Source organism: Equus caballus, chromosome 18 (genome assembly GCF_041296265.1).
Source record: "Equus caballus isolate H_3958 breed thoroughbred chromosome 18, TB-T2T, whole genome shotgun sequence".
NCBI lineage: Eukaryota > Metazoa > Chordata > Mammalia > Perissodactyla > Equidae > Equus > Equus caballus.
Window position 1 is genome coordinate 72,309,621 of NC_091701.1, and position 24,448 is coordinate 72,334,068.

Genomic DNA, 24,448 nt, shown 5'->3' on the forward strand with positions numbered 1-24,448 from the left:
TAATCAAACATATAAATTAATATTTTCATCCAAACTTTTTTTAAAAAAAATGATACAGATTCCAGTCACTTTCTCCTAGTTTTTTCACTTAGTCCTGGAAAATTTAACTCAAACCTGGTATGATAGAAAAGGCAAAATTGAGCTCAAATTCCCATGTATGGTAACTAGGGAACTGAGAAATTGCTTAAATTCTCTGAGGCTCAGCTTCCTCACCTATTCGATGAAGATAACATTTGATTTGCAGAGTTGTTGGAAGATTAAAGGAAACAGCATGAGTAAAAGGGCCAAATATAATTTCTGATTCACAGTGGGCCCTCAGCAAACTTTATTCTTCCTCCTTTAACTTATATTTTATACGTCTCTGAAAACAGACATACTCATAAATGGTATTTTTTATAGAGACGCACAAACACCGTTTTATAAACATGCATTGTAAAGACTTCCCAAAATTAAACTGATACTTAGATACAATGTTGTGGGACTATTTGTGTGTGTTGCTTGGGACACTGGAACCAAGCCAAAGTAATTAAATCTCTTACAAATTGGGTAAAATAAAAGGCCCCAGCCACTGGCCAATGCAATTATTCTATTTCTGGGAAGAAAGGAGACAGGTTTATTTGCAGTATCCCATGCTTAATCATTAGTATTAAATCAATTAGGACCAGAACTAATTAAAGAAGCCAACAGCTGATTACTGTTTTGTAAAAGAAAGAAGTCATTGATGTTCACACAGGTTAAAGTGGCCAAAAAGCCCTCAATAAAATGGGCCTGCTCCTTTCTCCCTTTAGAGTTGTTTTCAATGGTCTTTAGTCTGTGATTACTTAAATATTCCGTTTTTTCAGAAGCGTTTTTGTGCAAAGTCCAATTAAAAATCCAATCACGTTCTTAATAAATTGGGCTAACAATTTCTGTCAAAGGAAGAAACAAATAGATGACGATGTTTCATCTATAAAATCTGACTTTGTGTGACTCTATAGACAGCTAATTCAGTTCTAACCAGGGAAGATCCTGAAGCCTCAGATTTATTCATCATGATTGATTTCTAAGGGAAAGGAAGGCTGTGATATGCCCTGTATGACACAGAGAATCCGTTCTATTTGTTCCATAATTTTCTCTTGCCATTTTCTCCACGTACATTTTGCACTCATTTGTTTACTGTTCAGTATAAGTGGAGCGACGGCGCACTTACAATTGTTTCTATAATTGGTGACCCAGTTGCATTTTACCATCTGGCTAGAAATATTGGCGTAATTAGCATTTATCTTTCTTTTGGCCTTTCAAAGGGGCATTACAATCACTGAATTTAAATTCCAGTGGTGAACCACAGAGGGTGGACTCACTCTGACTAATTATAAAATATCCCTGTTTTTGCTTATTCTGAAAGTTGACCACAGCATAAGGTTGGCATAGGACCTAAACGTGAGAGATTTTTCATTTGATTCTGACCACACTTGTACCCACCCTGCCCATTGAAGAGATTCTTGAACAGTTTCCTTAGTAATATATTTTAAAGGAAAGGATTTAATTGATTTCAATAAGCTGGAAGATCAATTTGCTTCCTAGAAATAAAACTTTCACTTTTCCTTATAAGAAAACAGAAAATTGTGCGTGTGTGTGAAGAAATTATGTAAATGGGAAAATGTTGGAACTTCTCTATTCTTATAAAAAAGCTTTGATGAATTAGGAAGAAGTCAGAAGACATGGAAAGGCCTGTGATGGTTAATTTTATATGTCAACTTGACAGGGCTAAGGGATGCCAAGATAGCTGGTGAAACATTATTTCTAGATGTGTCTATGAGGGTGTTTCTAGAAGAGATTAGCATTTGAATTGGTAGATGGAGTAAAGAGGATGACCCTCACCAATGCAGGTGGGCATGGTCCAATCAGTTGAGGGTCTGAATAGAACAGAAAGGCAGAGGGAGAATTTGCTGCCTTTGCTTGGGCTGGAACATCCATCTTCTCCTGCCCTCACCATTGGCTCTCCTGGTTTGCAGGCCTTCAGACTTAGACTTGAATTACACCACTAGCTTTCCTGATTCTCCAGCTTGCAGATGGCAGATTATAGGACTTCTCAGCCTCCATAGTCACATGGGCCATTTCCCATAATAAATCTCCTCTTATATACGTATATCTTATATCTATATGTATCCTATTGGTTCTGTTTCTGGGGAGAACCCTAATACAAGGCCTTTGCTTTGGGGTGGGGAAAATAGCACAAATGAGTTAAATTGCTAGAGATGAAGCAGCAGTGAGAGTGCAGTCTGCTGGTTTGGAACCCAAGGCATGGCCAAGCTGAGAGTCCAGCAGAAAGCCATGCCAACGACTTTCTATCAAGGAAACAGCTTCAAGATATTGAGGGCCCATGAGAATCAGAATGTGTTGTACCAGAACCTAGTGTGGATTTCTAATAAAGGAATGAAGCTTATAGCGCTGCAAATGGTCTCACTTGGATCAAGAATTAGGAGCCTGACCTTCCCATTTCCTTCTGCTATACAAGAGCTGATTCTCACAAAAGAACATGTATTTCTGGAGAAGCCAGATCTTTAGAGACACCTGGACCAAATTGCTTTGGCATCAGATACAGTGTTTTTCCAAGTAAGTGTCCATGGATACTACAGAGAGATGTTAGCATGGTCAAAGTGATTATAAAAACACGCTACACACTGGGCTCCTCACTTGGAGATTCCCAGTGTAAATTAAGGCCTCAAGGAATCCTGCAGTAAAAATGCATGTTTAACACTGTTAACATGGTGTTTCCAAAATATAATTGGGTGCCCATGCTTTCTTTCTTTGCCATACACCTAATAATATTATGAGGAATGTGAATTTGGGAAACATTGATGATTGCGTCAATTAAGATGCTTTCAGCTGCAAATAACAGAAAACCCAAAAGAGAGTGGCTTAAACAACTAGGACATTTTAGAAAATCATATACTGAAAAGTTGAGGCAAGGAGTGCTGCCATTGCTCCAGTAGGACAATAACGTCAGGGCCAGTATCTCCAGAATTCCTTTGTCCCTTCCTTGGTAGTTACAAGATGGTGAAAACAGCTCCCATCCAAGACGGTGGGGAGTTGTGGGTCTGTCAGTATTTCTGGTTTTCATTCAGAAATCAAAAGCCTTTCAGAAGCCCCCCAGCAGACTTCCAGTTCATCCCTAGCTCCAAGTGAGCTGGAATAGCCTCTGTAGTGGAGGCAGGCAAAGGACAAGGGGGTTGGCTATGGTTGGTGGGCTGGCCAACCTCCAGTGTCTGTAACAATGGTAGAATCACTTTTAGAAACTTGCCTTGCAGTTGAAGGCTCTCAGCTTCCACCAAGGAACACAATTAGAACCAGTTATATGACATCTACTGTTGTTTTTCTAGTAAGAGCATTCTGTTTATGAGGATGTTGTCCAAAGTAAAAGAATATGCTCTAATGAGACCCACACGAGAAACCCTTCTCAGGCTCAATGCTATCCCCTCCCTCCCTGCCATGCTCATTCCAGAGACAATGTTTACCCAACACAATCTTTTTGGTTCTACGCAAGCCCTAGAAGCCACATTGCTTGTGGTGGACCACTCTCTGCAAGGTTCTGCAATTCTCAACATGCACTGGGGAAGTGGGCAATGTTCTTGATGCTCCGAGACTTATAGAGCTCTCTCTTCCTGTTACATTCTGAGCCTTTTCCACTCTTTTCAAACTGTTTTTCTCAATAGATGTAAGTATTTGCAAATAAAAGCCCCAATGGAACATGTTTTTCTTTTTCTCTTTTGAAGGCTACTATATACCTTCCCTGATGCAAAGAAGCAGTCTCCTGATATAAAAGGAAAAACTATAGGCAGAAATTATAAATTAGTATTACAAGAATTATTTGGCCACACACTTTACACAATAAACTAATCACCAATTAAGACGTTTGGTATTTAATGTCTGTCTCTCCTGATAGATTGCAAACTCCATTCATTTGACCAACACTGTTCAAGGATTCTTTTCTTCCCCATCTTTTGCCAAATTTTCACTCCTCAAGCCACAGCCACCTCCACTTCCTTTCCTCTTGGCAGAGTAGCTACAATCTTCTTATAAGGTAAGGAGAAACTGACCACTCTCTTACTTCACACCTCTCATCATCTTTTTTCCTTCATTTTTGTCCATGAGAAGAAAATGTTTTTCCTTCTTCTAGCCAAAGTCGACCCCTCCATTTGTCCTTGTGATCTCATCACTTTCTCTGGCACTTTCTATCATCATCTTGCACTCTTGTACATTTCAATTGCTGCCTCCACGAGGACACCTCTTTTCCTACTAACAATTTCAAGTCCTCTCCATCCTAAAAGGTTTTTTTTTTTTGGCAAGGAAGATTGGCCCTAACATTTGTTGCCCATCTTCCTTTTTGCTTGAGGAAGATTGTCCCTGAACTAGCATCTTTGCCAATCTCCCTCTATTTTGTATGTGGGACGCCACCACAGCATGGCTTGATCAGCAATGTGTAGGTCCACGCTCAGGATCTGAACTTGCGAATCCTGGATGGCCAAAGCTGAGTGTGCTAACTTAACCACTACACCACTGGCCCAGCCTCTAAAAGATTTTTTAAAACATTCTTCAAGGGGTCTGCCTGGTGGCACAGTGGTTAACTTTGCATGTTCCACTGCAGCAGCCTGGGGTTTGCTGGTTCAGATGCCCGGTGTGGACCCACACACTGCTTGTCAAGCCATGCTGTGGCAAGCATCCCACATAGAAAATAGAGGAAGTTGGGCATGGAATGTTAGCTCAGGGCCAATCTTCCCCAGCAAAAACAGGAGGATTGGCAGCAGATGTTAGCTCAGGGCTAATCATCCTTTAAAAAACCCCACTCTTCTAGCTAGTGTTCTTTTTCTCTTTCCCTAGATTTCTTGGGAGACCGATATATACCTGTGGCCTCTACTTTCTATTTTCACAGCTCTGTGCAAACTCACCATTCTAGTGAAACCGTTATATCCAATGACCATTTCTCAGTCCTCTTCCTCTTGGAAGTCTGCTTGCTAGAAGTCAGTTCAGATGAGACACACTGCCCTGTCTCTTTCTGGCCTCTCCTCCCATCTCAATCATGCTAGAACTAGGAGAATCAGTTGGAACATCATGGTGATAATCCAGATTGGGGTCAACAGACTAACTGCAGCCTGCTGTCTGTTTTTATCAAGTTTTATTGGCACACCTATTCTTTTGCATATTGCCCATGGCTGTTTTCGTGCTGCAACAGCAGAACTGAGTAGTTGTAACAAGACACTGTCTGGCCTGCAAAGCCTAAAATATTTAATAACTAGCCCTTTATAGAAGTTTGCTGAGCCCTTTCTAGATCATCTAGACAATCTAGAACTAGAGGGAAGAATGTGTACCAGTATGAATCAAGAGGAAAAGACTGTAAGATATATAAGGAGATATCATTGATACAAACTAATGACGAATTGGAAGAGGTGCAGTAAGGAAACAAAATTTTTAAATGACAGCTAGAGATTCCTATTTGTGATGTGTGGGTGAACAGCGCTGTGTTAATTAATGGAGGTAACGTGAAGTCAGGAAGTCTGGTTGAGGAGGTGATGCAGAATGTGAGAACATGACCATGATTTTACTTAGAGCTATTTTACATTTGCGGATACTTACATTATATCCAAATAAAGATAATACCTACAACTTCAGTGTCCAGGAGAAAAATTAGGCTAAAGACAAAAATTTGGGAATATTTATGTGCTAGAAAAAGAAAATAAGATATAGAACCTGAAAGGAAACTGCTCACAATTAAAAAGTTCCAACACATATCAATTTCTCCTTCCTAAGGATTCAATTAATTGTCAAGTTCTGCACACCATTTCTCTCTCACACTTCATACTTCTTACATGGTGATTTTAGCGTGTACTGTTGACCCTCATTATCCGTGGATTCCTTATTTGCAAATTCACCCACTTGCTAAAGTTTATTTGTATGTAACCCCAAAATCAACACACATGGTGCTTTCACAGTCTTCGCAGACATGTCCACAATAGTGAAGAAATGGAGTTGCCTGACGCCCTGTTCCCAGCTGAAGCCGAGCAGGGTGACACGCTGCCATCTTATTTCAGCTCTCAGACCGTAAGACAAATGTCCTTTTTGTGGTCTTTTTAGTGTCATGTTTTCTGCATTTTTGTGCTTTTTGTTGGTGATTTCACTGTTAAGAATGGCCCCAAGGCATAGTTCTGAAATGCTGTGTAGTTCAGGGTTCCTACACAAGGCCATGATGTACCTTATGGAGAAACACGTGTATTAGATAAGCTTTATTCAGGCATGAATTACGGTGCTGTTGGCCATGAGTTTAACGTTAGTGAATCAAGTTCTATTTTAAGAAATGTCTTTAAACAGAAACACACACAAAAACAAGGTTATGTATTGATCAGTTGACAAAAATTACAAACACAAGCTTGCAGGAACCTAACTCTGTATTTCCCCTAGAAGCAATGTTTCAGTATTCACTGTTTGGGAACTTTACAGAACATAAGTATCGTAAATAACGGGAATAGATCGTACCTTGGTCTGCAACCAGATTATAAACTTCTTGAAGAATCCCTTACTCATCTTTTGTTATTTCATTCGATTTTTTTAAACTAAAAAAAACCCCAAAGCAGTTTATCTATTTCTGGGTGAATAAGAATCCCTTATTCATCTTTATGCAACATGTAGTGCACTGCTATTCATTGAAATTTTCTAAAAGTATCTATTATCAGAAAATACATCTTGTTTTCAAATTTATGTGGCTTTTCCAAAAGACAGTATCTAATAAACATATTAGTATTGGAAAGGGAGTTCAAAGACGACGTGGGTCAAGGGCTAGAACCTTCAGGCAAGGAGGTTTGCTTTTAAGACTAACAAATTTAGAAATACTTTAAAGCAAAAGACAACCACAAACATAAAAAAAGTGCTTTTTAATTTTTAACCAAAGGATCATTAAGTTGATGTAATAAGCGTTTTTTTTTTTTCCTGGAGTATTCATAATAACGTCGGTCAATATGACTTAAGCAACATGATTATTTAATAAAAGTTAAGATGGAGGGCAGTTGTAACTTGTGTGAAATTTACAATTACAGTTTAAAGTTCTTTAAACTTTTATAAAATTATAAATTGATAATAATTCCCCAAATTGGAAGTCAGATAACTTAATTTTAACACAATTTAAAATTAAAGTACAATTGTCTATACAACAATGAATAAGGACAAGTTTCTAAGTCAGATATCACACTGAATATCCAAAAATAAACAGAAGAAATGTAAACAGTTATAAAATATCAACATTTATAAATGTTGCTTAGAACAAGGCTATTCAAAATATGGTCTATGAACGATTTGTGATCCATCCAACATGAAAGAGTGAGCTTGTGCCAGAAAGAAAGCTAAGTGTGTCACTCATCAGCTGACTTTTTTTTTATAACCAGACTTTCTTGATAAAGGAAGCTATGTGTTGATTATAATCTGGCACAGGCGCCTCAAATCGCTACAGACCGGAGAACGGGTGCTGCTTACTTCTTTCAAGTGCCATTACAATTTCACTGCTAAGAGTTAGGTTAACTGTATTGTGGGGGAAAAATTTAAATGACAGTTATAAGTGTCATCTATAACTCATCTATTTTTTAATCCCATCCATCCAAGGATCCTATCCAGAAGGTAAATTAAATTTTATAAACTCGACAGAATTTAACGTTAACCTTCAGATGTGTTGAAGTGTTACTGACATTACTCACCCCAGAGGCGCTCTCTAGATTCCCACGTTAGTGAGAAACATCATCTGCTGTTGATAGACATTTGTTTTTAAACTTGGGAGAAAAACAGTATGAATTGAATCATTTGTTAATAAGATCTCTCTAAAAATTGGCTTAATTTATTTTCACATTGCAATCAGTGAAAACATTTAAATTCACCTTTATGAAAAAATTGAATTTTTATACTGTTTGTGCAACCACTAGTTGCTTTTTTACAATAAAAATTGTTAGGAAAAAAAGGTATGGAAATTTACAGCTCCGAATCCTATTAACTAAGGGGAGGCATACGAACTATTTTAAGATTTCTCAGAGTAAAAGATAGTATAAAATATTTTTAAGAACCAGCTTATAATTCAAACATTCCTTGATTTTTAAAAATTTTTTAGTATGGCATAATTCCTCTAGAAATTTAAAAATATAGTATGGTCTTTTGTAAAAGTAATCATTTCCTCTTTCTGCAATGTCTTACTAAGCTGTACCTGCATTAGCTTAATACTGAAGGCCAATACATGGACAATCAACATTTTAGGAAAAACTCATCAGTTTTAGATATACAAGAGCCCAATTTAGCTTCTGCAATGGCTAGTTTATTGAACCAACAAGCTACTTCTTAAAGAATTTAAATGTATATTTACATGTCGTAAGAAGAGAGCTCCTTTGGCACCTGAGTTGAGAACAATATACTGCAGTAAAGATCTCTAAAAGAAAGTTGTCTAAAGACTATATTTTATCCATCTATACATATATACATACAACAATACATATACATATACACATATGCACACACACACAAGTAGAATTAACTTTTCCTTTAAGAAATGCTGAAGATGTAAAAGTTATTCACCATTTAGCCAAATAAAGTGACCTGATGGTTATTAAGAACAGTTTTAAGTTATTTGGAGTCTAACCAAATTTCAAGAAACTAAAGGTTTTACAGTAATATATAATTCAAAGGGGGGAAATGCAAGATTTTTTTTAATCAAAATATCATTTTTTTTTGATATAGTAACATTGTCATGAGGTTAAAGTTATCTTAACATAATAACAGGCTTTTTGATAGTCACCAGGTGCAAAGTCACCAAAGATTACCCAAAAAGGAGTGAATCTGCCCCCAGTAGGACTGAACACAAGCCAGCAGCCACAGGTCAAACATTCTGCTGTCCCTAGACTCTGACTTGCATTGGTCCCAGCAAAGGTCATTAGAGGCCACTGTGCAGACCACCTTCTGCTGTGCCCACCACTTGCCAGGAATTTTACACAAGCACTTTCGAGGAGTTGACGCCACCATGCTTTATGATCACGGTCACTACTGCTGACTCTCGTATTGTGTTCACAGTCCTGCTGGTGTTACGATATTTTTTATGCAGACTTTTAGAACTCTGAACGACTGGCTTGTATTCTAAGACTTAAAAGACATCTAAATTCTGTTAAGTTGTCTGTCAGCATTTTCTTCTTCACTCAATTAATAAATATATTTTGCAGACTACACAGAGAGCACATTCAGTTTTACCTAAGTATCTTCGACTCCAGAAATTCTGGAGGATGAAAGTCCCCTATGCTTGTATACCATCTATTCTCCATTTCTCAGACCTTGTTAAATCTGAAGTGTGCTGAGAGTGGGCAAAAGACATCTGAGTTAAAAAATCATGCCATGCTACTCTTTTCTCTGCTCCAACTTGTATAGAATACCCCTAAATCAGGCTTCTAACTCCCTCTTTGCTCTGGTTGAAGGATCTATCTCATATAGCAGAACATATATATGGCAATCTTACACAGTTTCAAAACATTCATCATTGAAAACCATTTTCAAGTGTAAAATATCTCTTGAGCATCTATAAAACAGTATATATTCTTGCTTAAACTTGACACTGCTATCCTACACAAAATTCTGTCAACAGAAGCACAGTACAGGATTCACCTCAGAGAACATATCAAATTCAAACGTCTTCATTTTGTTCAGTCTGCATCAACCACAATACAATTCAAACCACTTTTTTCCTGATATGTAAAATACTTAGAAAAATCCATTTGAATTTGCATTCTTTCATTAATATGTAAACTCAAATGCACAATTTTATTTTTTGTCATATATTTAAATATCTTCTTCTCTGCAGACTTGATATCTCAGGATAGGAAATAAAATTCTACTAGCAGCTAGTAATTTAGCATTAAAACTCTTCCCTAAATTCTGCTATGCAAAAGTGCATTTACAATATAAACATGCCATATGTGAAGCTGCAAACCACCATCTCACATGGGAGTGGATTTCAAATTCCAAATGCAGTCCAAGCGAGTCAAAGAGACCCGTGCTAACAGAGCAGATCTGAGACAAGTTCATGGGGAGTGGGCAACGAGTCATCAAAGCGAAACCTCTTGGACACCATGCTGCTATCCTCCGGGATGTTCTCTTTGTCCTCCCGGTCACTACAGGTTCCATTACAGGAGGACTTGGCGGTCCTGTCTTCAGAGGACCGCAGCGCATGATCCTGACTCTGAGAGGAACCAGAAGTTTCTTCAGGGTGAAACAAGTTCCCAAAGTCCCACTGCTGCAGCCACGAGTGAGAGAGGCAGGACTCCGCCGTGGGCCTCTTCCTTTGAGAGAAAGAACAAGGGAAACTGAGAACCAAAGTCAAGTCAGAGAGGTCTGCAGTTTGATAGATTATAGACTTATTTTTTATTTATCATGAAAATAACACAAATCCATGGTACAGAAGGGAATAATAATAGGAAAACGGGGGTCCTAGGGCTTCCTTAATTCTGACACGTGCTCAAAATTCAGCTTATCATGGGGCTTCCAGATGAGACTATCTGGTCAAAAGGTTTGTGAACATGTTAGCCTCCCAAATAAAAATTAGTAAAATTATAAAGTCTCTTGGGTTTACAAACCCTTGAAAGGAAAATATATGTAATTTATAACCTCTATTATCTTGTATTCTTAAAAGCAATAACTGTTAAGTCTTGAAAACAAAGGCTACTCTTCAATGATGTTTATCCAACATTTTGAGTTTTTAAATTTTGTTTTCTATTATAAAAATAATATGGTCAAATATCACAACATTTCAAAGGAAGGAAAACACCTCTTTGTCTTCAGAACTCCAACCTTAATACAACCACCATTACCGTGAGAACATGTTTCCTTAGTCTTTGTTTTTATGTTCATTTTTTCTTGCATATAAAAAAATTAATGTGCTCACTATAGAAATTTTAGAATGTAATTGAAAAAATATTTAAGAAAATGAAAACTGCTTATAAGCAGAAACAAATAGTATTATTACTCTTTCTACTAAATAACCATTTGTGTCTAAAATATAGTCAGTGAGAATTTGTTTAGTCTTGTAGTAAGCCAAAAAAATAATTCACAAACCTATGAGGTTTTTTTTCTTAAACAGATAAGGAAACTGAGTCCTCAAGGAGATGACGTAACGGCCAGAGATAAAAGGCCTGACAAGTAAGTAAACACGGCTGATCCGGGTGAAGAAAGGGGAGGTCAGCTTTTTCTTTTCCTGCTTTGAAGCTGCCAATGAGTGAGGTAAGAGTCCTAAGCTATAGCTCCAAGTCGCTTCTTTAGTAAGCAGGCAAAGAGCATCTGATCCTTAAAGATTTGACAATCAGTAATCTGTACGTGTTACCTAACTATGATTATTTAACTACAGATTGTTCACAGCAAAGTCTCATCATGACCAGCCACGCGCACTGCAAACCTACTCTGAATTACTTCAGGGAATTTCAGGGATTAGTGGAAGGGTGAGAGAGAAATAACCCAAATCTTCTCTTCAATCCAAAATTCCCCGTGGTACATTTTACATTTCCCATGTTTGAAGTCATGGATTTGTTAATGATTTCTTATACCACTTCTCTTCCCATTTTACCTGAAACTTGAGAGGATACTTCTAATAATTTTATATCGTCTTAGAATGTATCTTTCTTCATAGACACATATTATTTATTTTGTAATACTATTTAAACAAATTAATGTTATTACTCACTCTGGATTTTTTACCAAAAGGCTTTGGACAAAGTCTGTGGCCAGCTGTGAAACTGACGAAAAAGTTTCTTCTGAATAATCTACATTAACTTGAGAAATATTGAGGTATGTTTCTTGATTATCTTCGCCCACAAATGGGGACGTATGAGTTAGTAGCATATATGCTATTATACCAATATTCCTAAAAACAAATAAGGGACAAGAGGGGAACTTAAAAAGTGTGTTAATCTTAAAACATTTATATAAAGTAAAATCAATACTCAACACATTCCTGTCCTCAAAACTTGTATGGTTTAACTACAAACTTAAATCACTTTTCAAAGTTCCTATATTATTAAAACTAAAATAACTGTATTACATCAAAGTTTGCCTCACAGAAAAAGAGTATGAGGGAAATGCACGTACGTTATATAATTATAAACATACTAAATATATATCTTTACATCTGCGGCCTGCCCTTCACACAGACCCCTGCTATCGAGGACACGAAGTTGCTCAAAGAGCAGCATTTCTCAAAGGTGTCCAATGACGCAGTAACGATCCGTGAGACATAAACAGCGGCTCTGTGCAAACACAGTCTGCAGGTTCGACAAAGCACAAAGTTGTGTGGGCAGACTTTTTTCATTGCAAAACTTTTCAGAGGCTTAAATATGTTAATGACAAGCCTGGTGCTCAAGGGCCGGAAGAAGACACTACATACAGGACACGTGTCACCTTCTTAGTTAGCCACAGGACCCTTTGCCCTCGGCAAATCCACGACAGTTCCGTGGAACACAGGGAATATGTCTAAACTCTTCCCTTGGCCTGTGGAGTCAGTGCCACACGGTGGTCCCCACTCAAGTTCCAGCGTCAATTCCAGTTCTCCTCCTGCTAGCCACAAAGTCTCACAGTACCCTAGAGATAGACTCTTAGGAAACTCAACTTTTGCCTGCACCTGACCTCATTCTTCTGCTGAGCAAAAGCCTTCCTCGCGCTTCAGACCCAGATCAGGTGTCTCCCATCTGGTGCCCGTCTGCACTTGCTCTATGCTTATTAAACGGCATTTCATCTTTCTTATGGGACAGGTAGCAGGGCACAGGCTGAGCCTCCCTCCAAGAAAAGGTTTTCCCTTGTTAATCCTGTATCTTTGGCTCAAAGCCAAAGTGTTACTTAAAAAGAATGAGCATGTAAATGTTTTCCTGAGACAAAATAATAATACTTGAACAAAATCTTTTAAAGAAAGCCTTATTATTTACTTTTGGAATCAAAGAACTCTAGAACATATACTACCCAACTTTTAACAAAAGCATTTAGGTAACTAACAACATCTTACCACATATCTGTTGCTGTGGTAATAGGATCATAGTTTAGGATTTCTGGAGCTGAAAGAGAAAATAAAACTCAAATTCAATACTGACAAATTTAAAAACATGAACATTATTTTACATTAAATTAAAACTGGATTTAATTTTAAAGAATACTAATATAAGATCAATAGAAATTTAGTATTATATTAATTATCCTGTGACTAGACATTTACACATATCTAACACTGAGCAAATTATATAACCAGATGATTCAAAAGCACCAATAATCTTCCTGGAGTAACAGGTAGCTTCAGAGTTTTTTTTTTTTAAATCATTAAGATGAATCTCAAGAAGAACAATTATGAAGTAAAATGTTACAAGCTGAATCTTTTCAAAATTTTAATTTTATTACTGCTATGAATTAGTTTGCATTATTTTACCAGACTGATTTAAGATTTTCCCTTCAGGGTAAATAAAATCATACGCATTTACAATGACATTAAGAGCAAATTATGCTTGCTGGAATTGCTTAGATTTTCAAGTAAATTAAATATCCCTCTTAAACTATCAAAAACCTAACTTTCTAAGCAATTAATTTCCCACTGTCTCCGCCCATCAAAATTTTTTTTTTTCCTGAGGAAGATTAGCCCACAGCTAACATCTGTACCAATCTTCCTCTATTTTGTAGTGGGTCACTGCCACAGCATGGCTGAGGAATGGTGTAGGTCCACACCTGGAATCCAAACCTGCAAACCTGGGCCGCTGAGAGGAGTGCACCAAACTTAACCACTAGGCCACGGGGCTGGCCCTCTGTCAAAATTTTTTAAAAAGTGCAAAATAAATTCTCTATACTTTCTAAACATTACTATAAATTTCAAATTGGTAGAGTCCAAACTAGGATTTACCCTTGAATAATAACTTATTTCAAAGTATGGTTTCATAATTTTTCCAAAGAGCAACTGTCTCCTAAACCCTAACATTTTGTTAACAAAGCCCTCGAGCCATAAATATCAGCAGCTTGCTGGCCCCCTAAACCTTTCCTGTCCTTCTGTGAGCTGTGCTATCTCTAATCGCAGCCATTTATTCTAGGACACTACAGCCCCTATTAGCATTCAAAGGTTAGAATGTGCTTTGCTTTTCATTTTGGAAGGCCAGTGGCCTAGCTGAGCAGCATCTGCTCTGTTTGGTTGTATCTTTCCAATGCATGCATGGGGAGATGAACATCAGCAACAACAAAAAAGTACAAAAATATTCTTACTATAAATTACAATACTTTAAATTTATATGCTGCTTCTTACAATTTAAATTATCTTTCATCCGTATGATCTAATTTGTTGATTAGTACAACATTCCTAGATTACCTAGTCATAGGTTCTTTTGGCACCATTCTTCAAAATCTTGCTTTTCCCACCCTAGGCAAAACCTCCCACTTCAAAGCAGCAGCAACAAACAGCAAGGAGTCGGGCTACCGATCCCACAAGGCTGGAGCTGCCCCCCATCTAAACAGCTCAGGGGTCAGGACGGGACAGAGCAGACCGACGTCCACCCAGCAGCCAGGCTTCAAAGGCGAGAATGGGCCACTTGATTCTGTGTTTTCCTCTTTTTCTATTTTCTCCCATTCCCTAACTTCCCTTTACTCATTTTTCTTTATGTACAAATGTTAAACTTCTGAACTTATAGGGCCAATGTCCTGTGAGTCATTGTGAATTTCTCAATAATCCCACATTCACTACAATTCATTTAAATGTGTCATAACCAACTTCAGTGCATTAAAATACTTGATCCAAATATATCCTGGAATTACACGCTCTACAATATAGTTTTATAGAGGCATCATTTAGTTAATAAATTTCAAAATGGTGTAGAAAATAAAGGGAAATGCTTACCTAAGTATTCTGGTGTTCCCATGATTTCCCGAAGTTCACAAGCATTCCCTATTTTTCGAGACATTCCAAAATCCACAATTTTTATGTCCCCAAGAGGGTAGATGCTGCTCAATAAGATATTCTGTGGCTAAATAAAGCACAGCAAAAAAATGATAAGTAATATACAACAATAAAAGAATACCAGTTTGGGATCAGAGGTAAATTAAGTAGAATTTATCGTTAAGCTAGCCAGCCTTGGGTCTAGCAGTTAAGACTCAGCACTCTCACTGCCATGGCCTCGTTTGTTTCCCGGTCAGGAAACCACACCACCCACCGGTCGGTTGTCACACCGTGGGGGCTGCGTGTTGCTGTGACGCTGAAAGCTATGCCACTGGTATTTCAGATACCAGCAGGGTCACCCATTGTGGACAGGTTTCAGCAGAGCTTCCAGACCTGACAGACTAGGAAGAAGGACCTGGCCACCCACTTCCAAAACTGGAGGAAAAAGAAATTAGATGGATACACTGATAGACTGATTATGAGATACAGAATATCTCAGTATTAAAGACAAGACTACTTAAATCTGCCCACTATAAAGTCCAAGAAGGCTTTACTGGATGATACTTAAGCTGAATCATAAAGGATAAACAGGAGCTAGCCAGTTAGAAAGGTGCTCTGGGCCACAGCACAACAGAAGGCATGAAGGAATAAAAGGCACACACTTCCAGAAAGAGAAAATGGTTCAGTACGGTGTGATGTTCTGGGTCTGACTGTTCCCAGGCTTTTGCTCAGACGGTAGGGAGCATGGGAGGTTTCGCCCACTGCCTCCTAGGACCCTGTGACAGCTTTCTGACTGCAGGCCTGAGGCCTATTACAAAGCTCCCTGCCACTGTCACCACTGCCCAGCACTGCTCCCAAAGTCTGTGACAAGAATCACAAGCCTTCCTTTGGGGAGGTCCCCTGCTTGTGTGTCATTAAATCACAGCGACCATCACAGGAGAGGAGGGCCAGGCGTCAGCTCCACTGTCGTCACTGCAGGCTTTACGGACACAAAGCCAGGTTCCTACGCCCTCCCTCACTTCAAGTTCTGTGCGACGCTGTGTAACACACTTGTCTTTAGCAGGAAAAAGACCTAACAGGAAGCTGGGGGGCGGTATGACTACCTTATATTTACCATGTTGCTACTCTTCCCATATCTTACTGTACAGGACACCACGGGGCAGCTGGAGAGTAAATACCGCCCTTCCTCCATAGGGGAACCACACAGAAGAGATTTCGTTTTTGAAAAAGGGGTGAGATAAAGAGGGAAAGATGCTAAGACTAGTTTGAGACACAAACTTTAAAGTGTCTACAGGACGTCCAAATAGTATCTAATCTACACTTGGAAAAAATGATCTGGAATTTAAGAGAGGCCTGGGCTCCAGGGAGAGCTTTGAGAGCCATCACTATTATCAGAGCGGGCGTGGAGGCCAAAGGGTCACACAGGGAGACTGGTCAGAGAGAGGAGCCCAACATTCCAAAAAGGACAAGACTCAGATGTTCCGTCCGCGGAAGGCTGTGGAGGAAGGCGAAGGAGAAAGGATGATTAAGAGGAGAGACTGAAGCGGCATTTCAGGGCCTGGGAAGGGGGTGAACGGTCTGGGGGAAAGGAGGAGCCAGAAGACGGGGAGCCTCCGGAGAGAGAAGACTGAGCGTGGGGCTGCGAGGAAGCAGGGCCGGCGGAGGGGCTGAGAGCTGGAGCGAGATGAGCGCGGAGAGGAAGACAGCGTCACGAGGCGGGCAGGCCCCGGAAGCGGGGGTGACACGAGCGCAGGAGCAGAACACACAGCAGTGATGGGTTAAGAGCCCGGTGATTGAGCTCAGCTGCCCACACACACAGTCTTCTCTCCATCAATACAAACTCCAGTCCACGCAGCGCCAAGCGAACGAGGAGCGCAGCGGCGCAGTCTGGACGCCCGCGACCACAGGCCTGGCCTGTCCACGCCAGCTCGCAACTGTGCACGTGGAGAGCAGAGACGGCACACCTTGTGTCACTTAAAATCACACTACGTACCTTTAAATCAAGGTGTACAATGTTGTTCTGATGTAGATAATAAACCCCTTCAAGTATTTGTTTAATGAGTCTGATAATGTCATTTTCAGAGACCATTTCAGCCACTTCAGGTAAACACAAGTTGAAAATTTCTCCACCGGCAGCACTGAAATAAAATTCAAATAACAGACAGCTGAAAAATCACTGACCTGAAAATAACAGCTTTTAAATACTGTATATCTATGAAGTAAGACACACAGCCACCTGAACTTCAGTCTCTCTCTACACACATTTCAGGGCTGGCGGGAGGGGCAGAGGAAGGATCTTTAAAGAAGCAAGTAAATGACAAGAATATTTCAAATTCTCGGTGTGACTACTTGAATAATTAACCAACAAAATTGAATAGCTTTATAACTCAGTAATATTGTAGTCTGCCTTAATGCTGCAGCAAAAATAACAGCTAGCTAACCTCCTGAGCTCGGCTCTGCCCCCTGCCTTCATTTCATTTATGTACACACACACGAGTGTCATCAGTTTTGATCCTCATGACAACCATGTGAGGTGGGTGGTTATTATCCCCATTTGACAGATGAAGAATCAAGTAGCAAGAGGTTCACCAACTTGCACAAGGTCCCACAGTGACAGGGGCCAGGACGAGTCTGTTACACGTGTGAACATCTGATTCTTAACCAGTAGGCTGCACTGCCACACCACACAGGACACTGGCAGCCAGAATCCAACTCCCCCTTTTTTTTTAAAGAACTGAAGATGTAAAGAATATTGATAAAGGCATTGTGAAAAAGCCCTAGGTTTAGAATCTAATAATCTAAACTTAAATCCTAAATCCAATGTTTACCAGCAATATAACTTAGGGTCACTCACTTACTGAGTTTCCCCATCTGTAAAACAGACGTTATCAGTGAACTCAGCAAATTTTGATTTCTTTTTTTTGAGGACAAAAATCTAAATAAGATAAAATTTGTCAGAAGATCACACAAAAACATCTAGATGGTTATTCATCAAATTTATAAGGTGTGTTTGCAAATATCTCAAGTAAAGCATATTATACGTGATAAAATAGGAACTCGCTCACTCTCGAAAACGCTATTATTTTTCTTTCTTTGTTTCACTGCTGTATCCACAGCCACCAGAACAATGTGTGGCATATAGAAGAAGGTAGTCAGTAAGTGTTTGTTGAATGAATGAATGATGTAACAGGCAGCCATTCTTCAGAGTGGCTGAAACTGAAATTCAGAAGTCTTGGTGAGTGCCAAGAGGAAGAAGCATGCCATATGTATTAGGGGCCATGAGAAGAAAAACATCAATATGATTGAAAATTTGAGTCCCACACTGAAAGTCACAGGATGGACCTTCCCACTGCAGATGAACCTCCCATCAAGCACGTGTACCCAGTGTGCCAATGACAGGCCACAGGGATTTGCTGCTTTATACTCTATCTATGACATTCCAGAAAAAACTGAGGGACAGCCGGTAAGGAATACACAGGAAAGCCCTGATCATGTATTCTTCACATTTCAACTGCCCCAAACTCCCGAAACTCCCAGAAAAATTCATGAGAAATTAACGGTAATATTTGTCTCAAGGTATCATGGTAGAGACAATCTGAGTGTGAAAAATTTAGTTTGCTATAAAATTTATAGTAGTGAACTCCAAAGTAAGGTATAGAAAGACAGTATTAGAAATGCACATTCTGGGGCTGGCCTGGTGGCACAGCGGTTGGTTAAATGCGTACACTCCACTTCGGCGGCCCAGGGTTCGCCAGTTCAGATCCTGGGTGTGGACATGGCACCGCTTGGCAAGCCATGCTGTGGTAGGCGTCCCACATATAAAGTAGAGGAAGATGGGCCTGGATGTTAGCTCAGGGCCAGTCTTCCTCAGCAAAAAGAGAAGGATTGGCAGCAGTTAGCTCAGGGCTAATCTTCCTCAAAAAAAAAAAAAAAAGAAAGAAAAAAGAAATCCACATTCTTCTGAAACAAATAAATTAATCCTTCTGAACAATTCACATACAGACCATCCCCAGCGGCTCCTAGGTCTCCCTGTCAGATGTACACAGTCACAGCCCTGCTCAGAGTCTCCCGAGGGAAGAGGGACTCCACAGGCCAGACTGCCAGTGACACGCTCACCCTTTCCCTTTTGGGTTACATTATTTAGTTTTAATGAAACAAATCCTCTCAAAACAGAACGTGGTCTAAATATATTCCTGAAAAGACACTGTAGACAACATTACTAATGCAATCATAAGCAAATAAGAAAATGAAGAGATGACACTTTACATTCTCCTAGAATGAGTTCCTTGCTAGGGACTTTATAAGATAAAGTTGATATGAAATCGGACCAAATCATTTGAAATTATAAGAAAACTGCATAAGATATGGATTTACATCCACTAGTAAGATGTGGAAAATACCAGAAAGATCCGAATGCTTCATATATATGGCAACATAAATTGCTTAGGTAAGAAATCCACTCTTGAACACTTTATAATTATTTATGTACCAACATTTTACATTACATTCACTAAAGTTAATTCAATAGCCAGAACCTTCCACTAATTCTAATATTCAAAACAAAACATAAGAAAACAAACTGCGACAAAGTGTGTAAAGCACTCTGCAGTGCCTGGGACATAAGAGACAGGACAGCAGGTTGCTCGCAGGACTGCTGCTGAAATCAAGAGCGCCTGGGGTCCGTCCTGGCTCTGCCACCAACTCGCCACCTGAACTGGGACAACTGTGCCTCTGTTTCTTCCAGTGTACCGTAACGATACATAAGGAAAATGACAGCTCCTACTGCAGAGGGCTGCTCTAAGAACTAAGTTAGATAAGCCAGGTGAAGTACTAAGAACAGCACATGTTCAAAGGATCAAAGCAGATGACCTGTGTTAAGCAGTGTCTGACGCCTGGTAAACGTTCAGTAAATATTAGCTGCTCTTATAGGGAGTTGACAAATGTTAATTCCAAATCTAGCGACATCCAGCCTTTCTGAATTCTGGGGTTTCTTGTTGAATTCTGATTAGGAAGGCAATTTAAAAAGTCTTGCTAAATTAAAACTCATTTTTAGAAACACCGCATCATACACATAAAAACACAATATATTCTTAAGTGGAAAGACTGTTGTAAGAGAGTACGCCCAGGAGATCACAATTTTGTTTCTAAAGGTATACATGCATAGACTGAAACGTAAGAATAATTTTAAAATACAGAAATATGTCATAAAAATCACCACAGTTTACATATGATTTCTATTTTCTATATCCTCTAATTTTGTTTTTTTCTTGTTTTTTTTTTAAAGATTTTATTTTTTCCTTTTTCTCCCCAAAGCCCGCCAGTACATAGTTGTATATTCTTCGTTGTGGGTCCTTCTAGTTGTGGCATGTGGGATGCTGCCTCAGCATGGCTTGATGAGCAGTGTCATGTCTGCGCCCAGGATTCGAACCAACGAAACACTGGGCCACCTGCAGCGGAGCGCCCGAACTTAACCGCTTGGCCACGGGGCCAGCCCCTATACCCTCTAATTTTAACACAATGAATAGGTATTATTTTTATAAACAGAAGTATCCTAAGGGTCTTTGTTTATTCAGTAACAAAATCAAACAAATACTAAGTTTGTCAGCCAGTTGGACTGTCTCTTCCTTTTAGTTTGGCGAGCTGACCAATGGCTTTTTTGTAGCATTTATTGGTGCCATTTTCCCCCACAAAAGAGGGACACAGGTGGAGCCACGGGAAGTGGAAAATGAGGAAGGCTTAAGAGGAGGGAAAGAACAGACAACGCGAGAAGCAGATTGCAGAGGTGAGCAGAAACTGGAAGCTGGAAGCATAATGGGAGCAGTGTGCAGGTGCCGACAAGCAGACATTTTGTTAAGGCAAGCCACTCAGAGCAGTGACTACACAGAAGAAAAAATGTCTCTACAGTCAGAAAAGCCACGTAGCTCACTGTCATCATCCTAGAAAGTACATTCAGGTACTCCTCCTCTTTCTCTATTAGAAGAGTGTGCCCCTGAGGGACATCGAGCGCACATTCGGAACTCCAGAGTGCCTGTGTTCACCGGCCTGTGTATCTGGAGACGTGCTGTGTGTGTGACGAGAGCACTTTACAGTTACACTGTCAGGCAAACCTAGGTGCTACACACTATCTACATCTCCAGCTGCCTTTTCCAGCTTTCTGAAGCACACTCTAAAAATTAGTAGGGAAGTAGAAAACATCTTTGAGAAAGACTCCCATAACACAATAAAGTTAACATATAAAAGATGAATATCAGAATATTTTCCTATCCAAACTGATGGATTTCCTTGGGTACTAGAGGGCCAAGATTTTCAGTAAAACAAAGTGCTATTTCCCTTATCCACAAAATACAGATTCCATTCATTTTATCTATATAGCTTTGGAGGGCCATAGTAAAGATTTTTAAATTAAGTATTTATTTCTAGCAATCAACATGAAGTCGTTTTAAATTTTTTATATTAAGGGTCTCTTTTAGAGTTATATTCCTACGCTAATGATGGAAACACAGCTGGCGGAATTTTAGAATGGAAAGACAACTAGTCAGGGTATTTCCTGCCTCTAAATCAGAACATGTGAAGTGAATACCAGTCTCCCTTTTGGGAGGATTGTTTTAAGAATCAAATGAGAAGACAGATGAAGTGTTTAGCACAGTGTCTGCTATACAGTAAACGCCCAGCATGTATTACTGTTGCAATTGTTATGATTACATGAAAATGTGCTGTCTGGTGCTCAGATTGAGCTCCCTCCAGAAGGTGAGGCTTTCTACTTCGCATGCTTTGCTATTGTGCTATATGGTCTTGTCATTTCCTATTGGGTTCATACTATTTAAAGATATTTAGTAGACAACATAAGCTGGTAATTTCTAGACAAAAAAAAAATATTCTTTCTCTCCCATACGATCTCACAGAGCTCATTAATCCAAGCACATTCCCCTACTGAACCCCACTATTTCTAGGACAAAGTTCTTGTCCCACGTTCTCCAAAGGATAATAACTACTCCTCATAATCAATTTTAGCTGGCTCAAAATTCAGCACTAAAAAATTAATGTGTCCAATTTGGAATACCTTCTTTCCAGAAGTTAAAAAAAAAGCTTTGTATCTATTTCATTTAATGCTCCAAATATGCTTTTAAAACACTTGTTATAGAAAAGTCATTGCCTCATGGAGAGCGGGGCTGGAATGACTCAACTATCATCACATTTCCCCCCAATTTATAAAGAGATCTAATACTACCTTCCAGAAAGAGAGTATTTATGTTACTTTTCAAACAATCAAAGAAAAGGCTAAAAAATCATTTAGACTTCATAATTGGTAATGAAATACTTTCCTGTGGACTAAGTATTAAGACAAAAATAAAAGACTCAGCAATTATTAAAAAGTGACAAGCTGATTGCAAGAATTTAAGTTTAATTCACAAAAGTAAACAACTTAATTTGGTTAACAAACAGGTTTAGGTGAAATATAGAGGCAAAACAAAACACAAAACCAAAAATAAAATAGAGCTATCGGAACACATAGCTATAACAGTTTCAAAACAAAATTTTAGTTAGATTCATATATTCAGCAAATGCAACAATTCAAAAAAGTGCCTTTTTAAAGTGATTATGCACTATCCATATAAGGAGAAATGTGACAATATCTAATGCAACTACACATGCATTTACTCTTTGACCCAGCAATCACGCTTCTAGAAATGTACCATAAAACCACACCTCCACAAATAGTGCCCATTTGTAGAAGACGGACTGAATAAAGCACAATACAACCACACAATGAGTACCAGGCAGCCACTTAAAAAAGGGCAATAATAACAGTAGTAAGAAAGATGCCCAAGAACTAATACAGAATGATTTCCAGGATATAATGTTAAGTCTAACATAAAGTAAGGTACAAAAGAGCATATATAATATGCTACCTTTTCTGTAGGAAAGAAAGGGGAATGTAAATGCATACAAATTTGCTTATATAAACAAGAAGGAACACATAAATGAGGCAGAAACTAGAAAATATGGTTACCTATAAAGGCTGGGTGGGAAGAGAGTAGAAAGGATAGGAATGGAAGTAACACTTCGTAATACGCCTTTATAGACATCTTTGAGGGTTTTTTCGGGGGGGGGGAGGTGCTGGGGAAGACTGGCCCTGAGCCCCTGAGCTAACATCTGTTGCCAATCCTCCTCTTTTGCCTGAGGAATAGTGTCCCTGAGCTAACATCTGTGCTAATCTTCCTCTATTTTTTGTATGTGGGATGCCACCACAGCATGGCTTGATGAGCAGTGTGTTGGTTCACGCCTGGGATCCAAACCCACGAAACCCAGGCTGCCGAAGCAGGGTGTGTGAACCTAACCGCTGCACCACTGGGCTGGCCTCAACATCTTTGAGTTTTGAATCATGTAAATCTTTTTTACAATTTCAAAAAAAATAAAGGATTTAAAAATCAAATCCTAAGATTGAATATGAACAGAAACACGTGTACCTAACTATATAACTCTGACCGTACATCCTTAGTGGGCTATATTCTACAGACAAAAAGAATGGCAAAAAAAGGCTGACCTTTACTGAGGAACTTTTACTAAGTGGTATTAGTATTGTTATGCCGGAGCTATTTTGCATGTATTGTGGTTTGATAAGGCAAACAAGTGGGTAAATGTCATTGAGAACCAGGGTTCTCACGGCGGGTGACGGGAGAAACGAACATGGGAAGTGAGAGGTGACACGGAGCCCTGTGGGAGAGGACTTGAATGGGAGCTATCAGAATGAACTCGTGAGTTCTTAAAAACATTATTTCCTAACACTATCCTTGGAAAATGCCTGGAAACGATACTCTGTTAACAATGAGCATGTCCAGCTCCTCGACCTTGGTTTCTAAATAACATTCTCCACTAAAAAGAACCAGAACTTCTCGGACAGATGGCTGATGGCAGGTCCGGGGTAGGGAAAACAAAAGGTGCCCCTGGAAATCTTGGCGTGCCATAAAGCAAGGAAGTCCTCCACTACAGAGATCACATCAAAAGGGCACAGCAAGAAGCTTAAAAGGGTACCACTGGACAAATGGGGGACAATTTGGGCACAAAAGATAATGGCAGAGGGGCCGGCCCCGTGGCTAAGTGGTTAGGTTCGCGCGTTCTGCTTCAGCGGCCCAGGGTTTCACCGGTTCAGATCCTGAGCGCAGACATGCCACCGCTCATCAGGCCATGCTGAGCCGGCATCCCACATGCCACAACTAGAGGGACCCACAACTAAAAATACACAACTATGTACTGGGGGGCTTTGGGAGAAAAAGGAAACGTAAAATCTTTGAAAAAAAAATAATAATGGCAGAAACTATTATTCATTAATCACAAAAAATAAACCACGAATCTATACTGATATTAAAAACGGGGAAAGGAAGGGCAGCTCTTCTTTACAGAAGAATGCCAGTTGAAGAAATTTAAAAGGAATAGTAGAATTAGAAGTCATCATTTTCTGACACTCGCTATAACAATTCAAACAAGTAGTGTCAACGGTTACCAAAATCACTAGAA

At 39.3% G+C, this 24,448-nt stretch overlaps 1 protein-coding gene across 2 annotated transcripts in view; it reads right to left on the reverse strand.

Annotated features, from left to right (window-relative positions):
- Window positions 1–6,890: 6,890 nt before the first annotated feature.
- Window positions 6,891–24,448, reverse strand: part of STK17B (serine/threonine kinase 17b) — a 36,741-nt gene continuing 19,183 nt past the window's right edge. Inside the window, exons 4-8 of one of the 2 annotated variants that reach the window (XM_023621972.2) lie at window positions 16,926–17,070; window positions 14,894–15,020; window positions 13,034–13,082; window positions 11,723–11,902; window positions 6,891–10,328 (exon numbers count right to left, since the gene is read on the reverse strand). In XM_023621972.2, coding sequence (XP_023477740.1) covers window positions 10,046–10,328; window positions 11,723–11,902; window positions 13,034–13,082; window positions 14,894–15,020; window positions 16,926–17,070 — 784 coding nt within the window. In that variant the 3' untranslated portion in view covers window positions 6,891–10,045. 2 annotated transcript variants of the gene reach the window in all.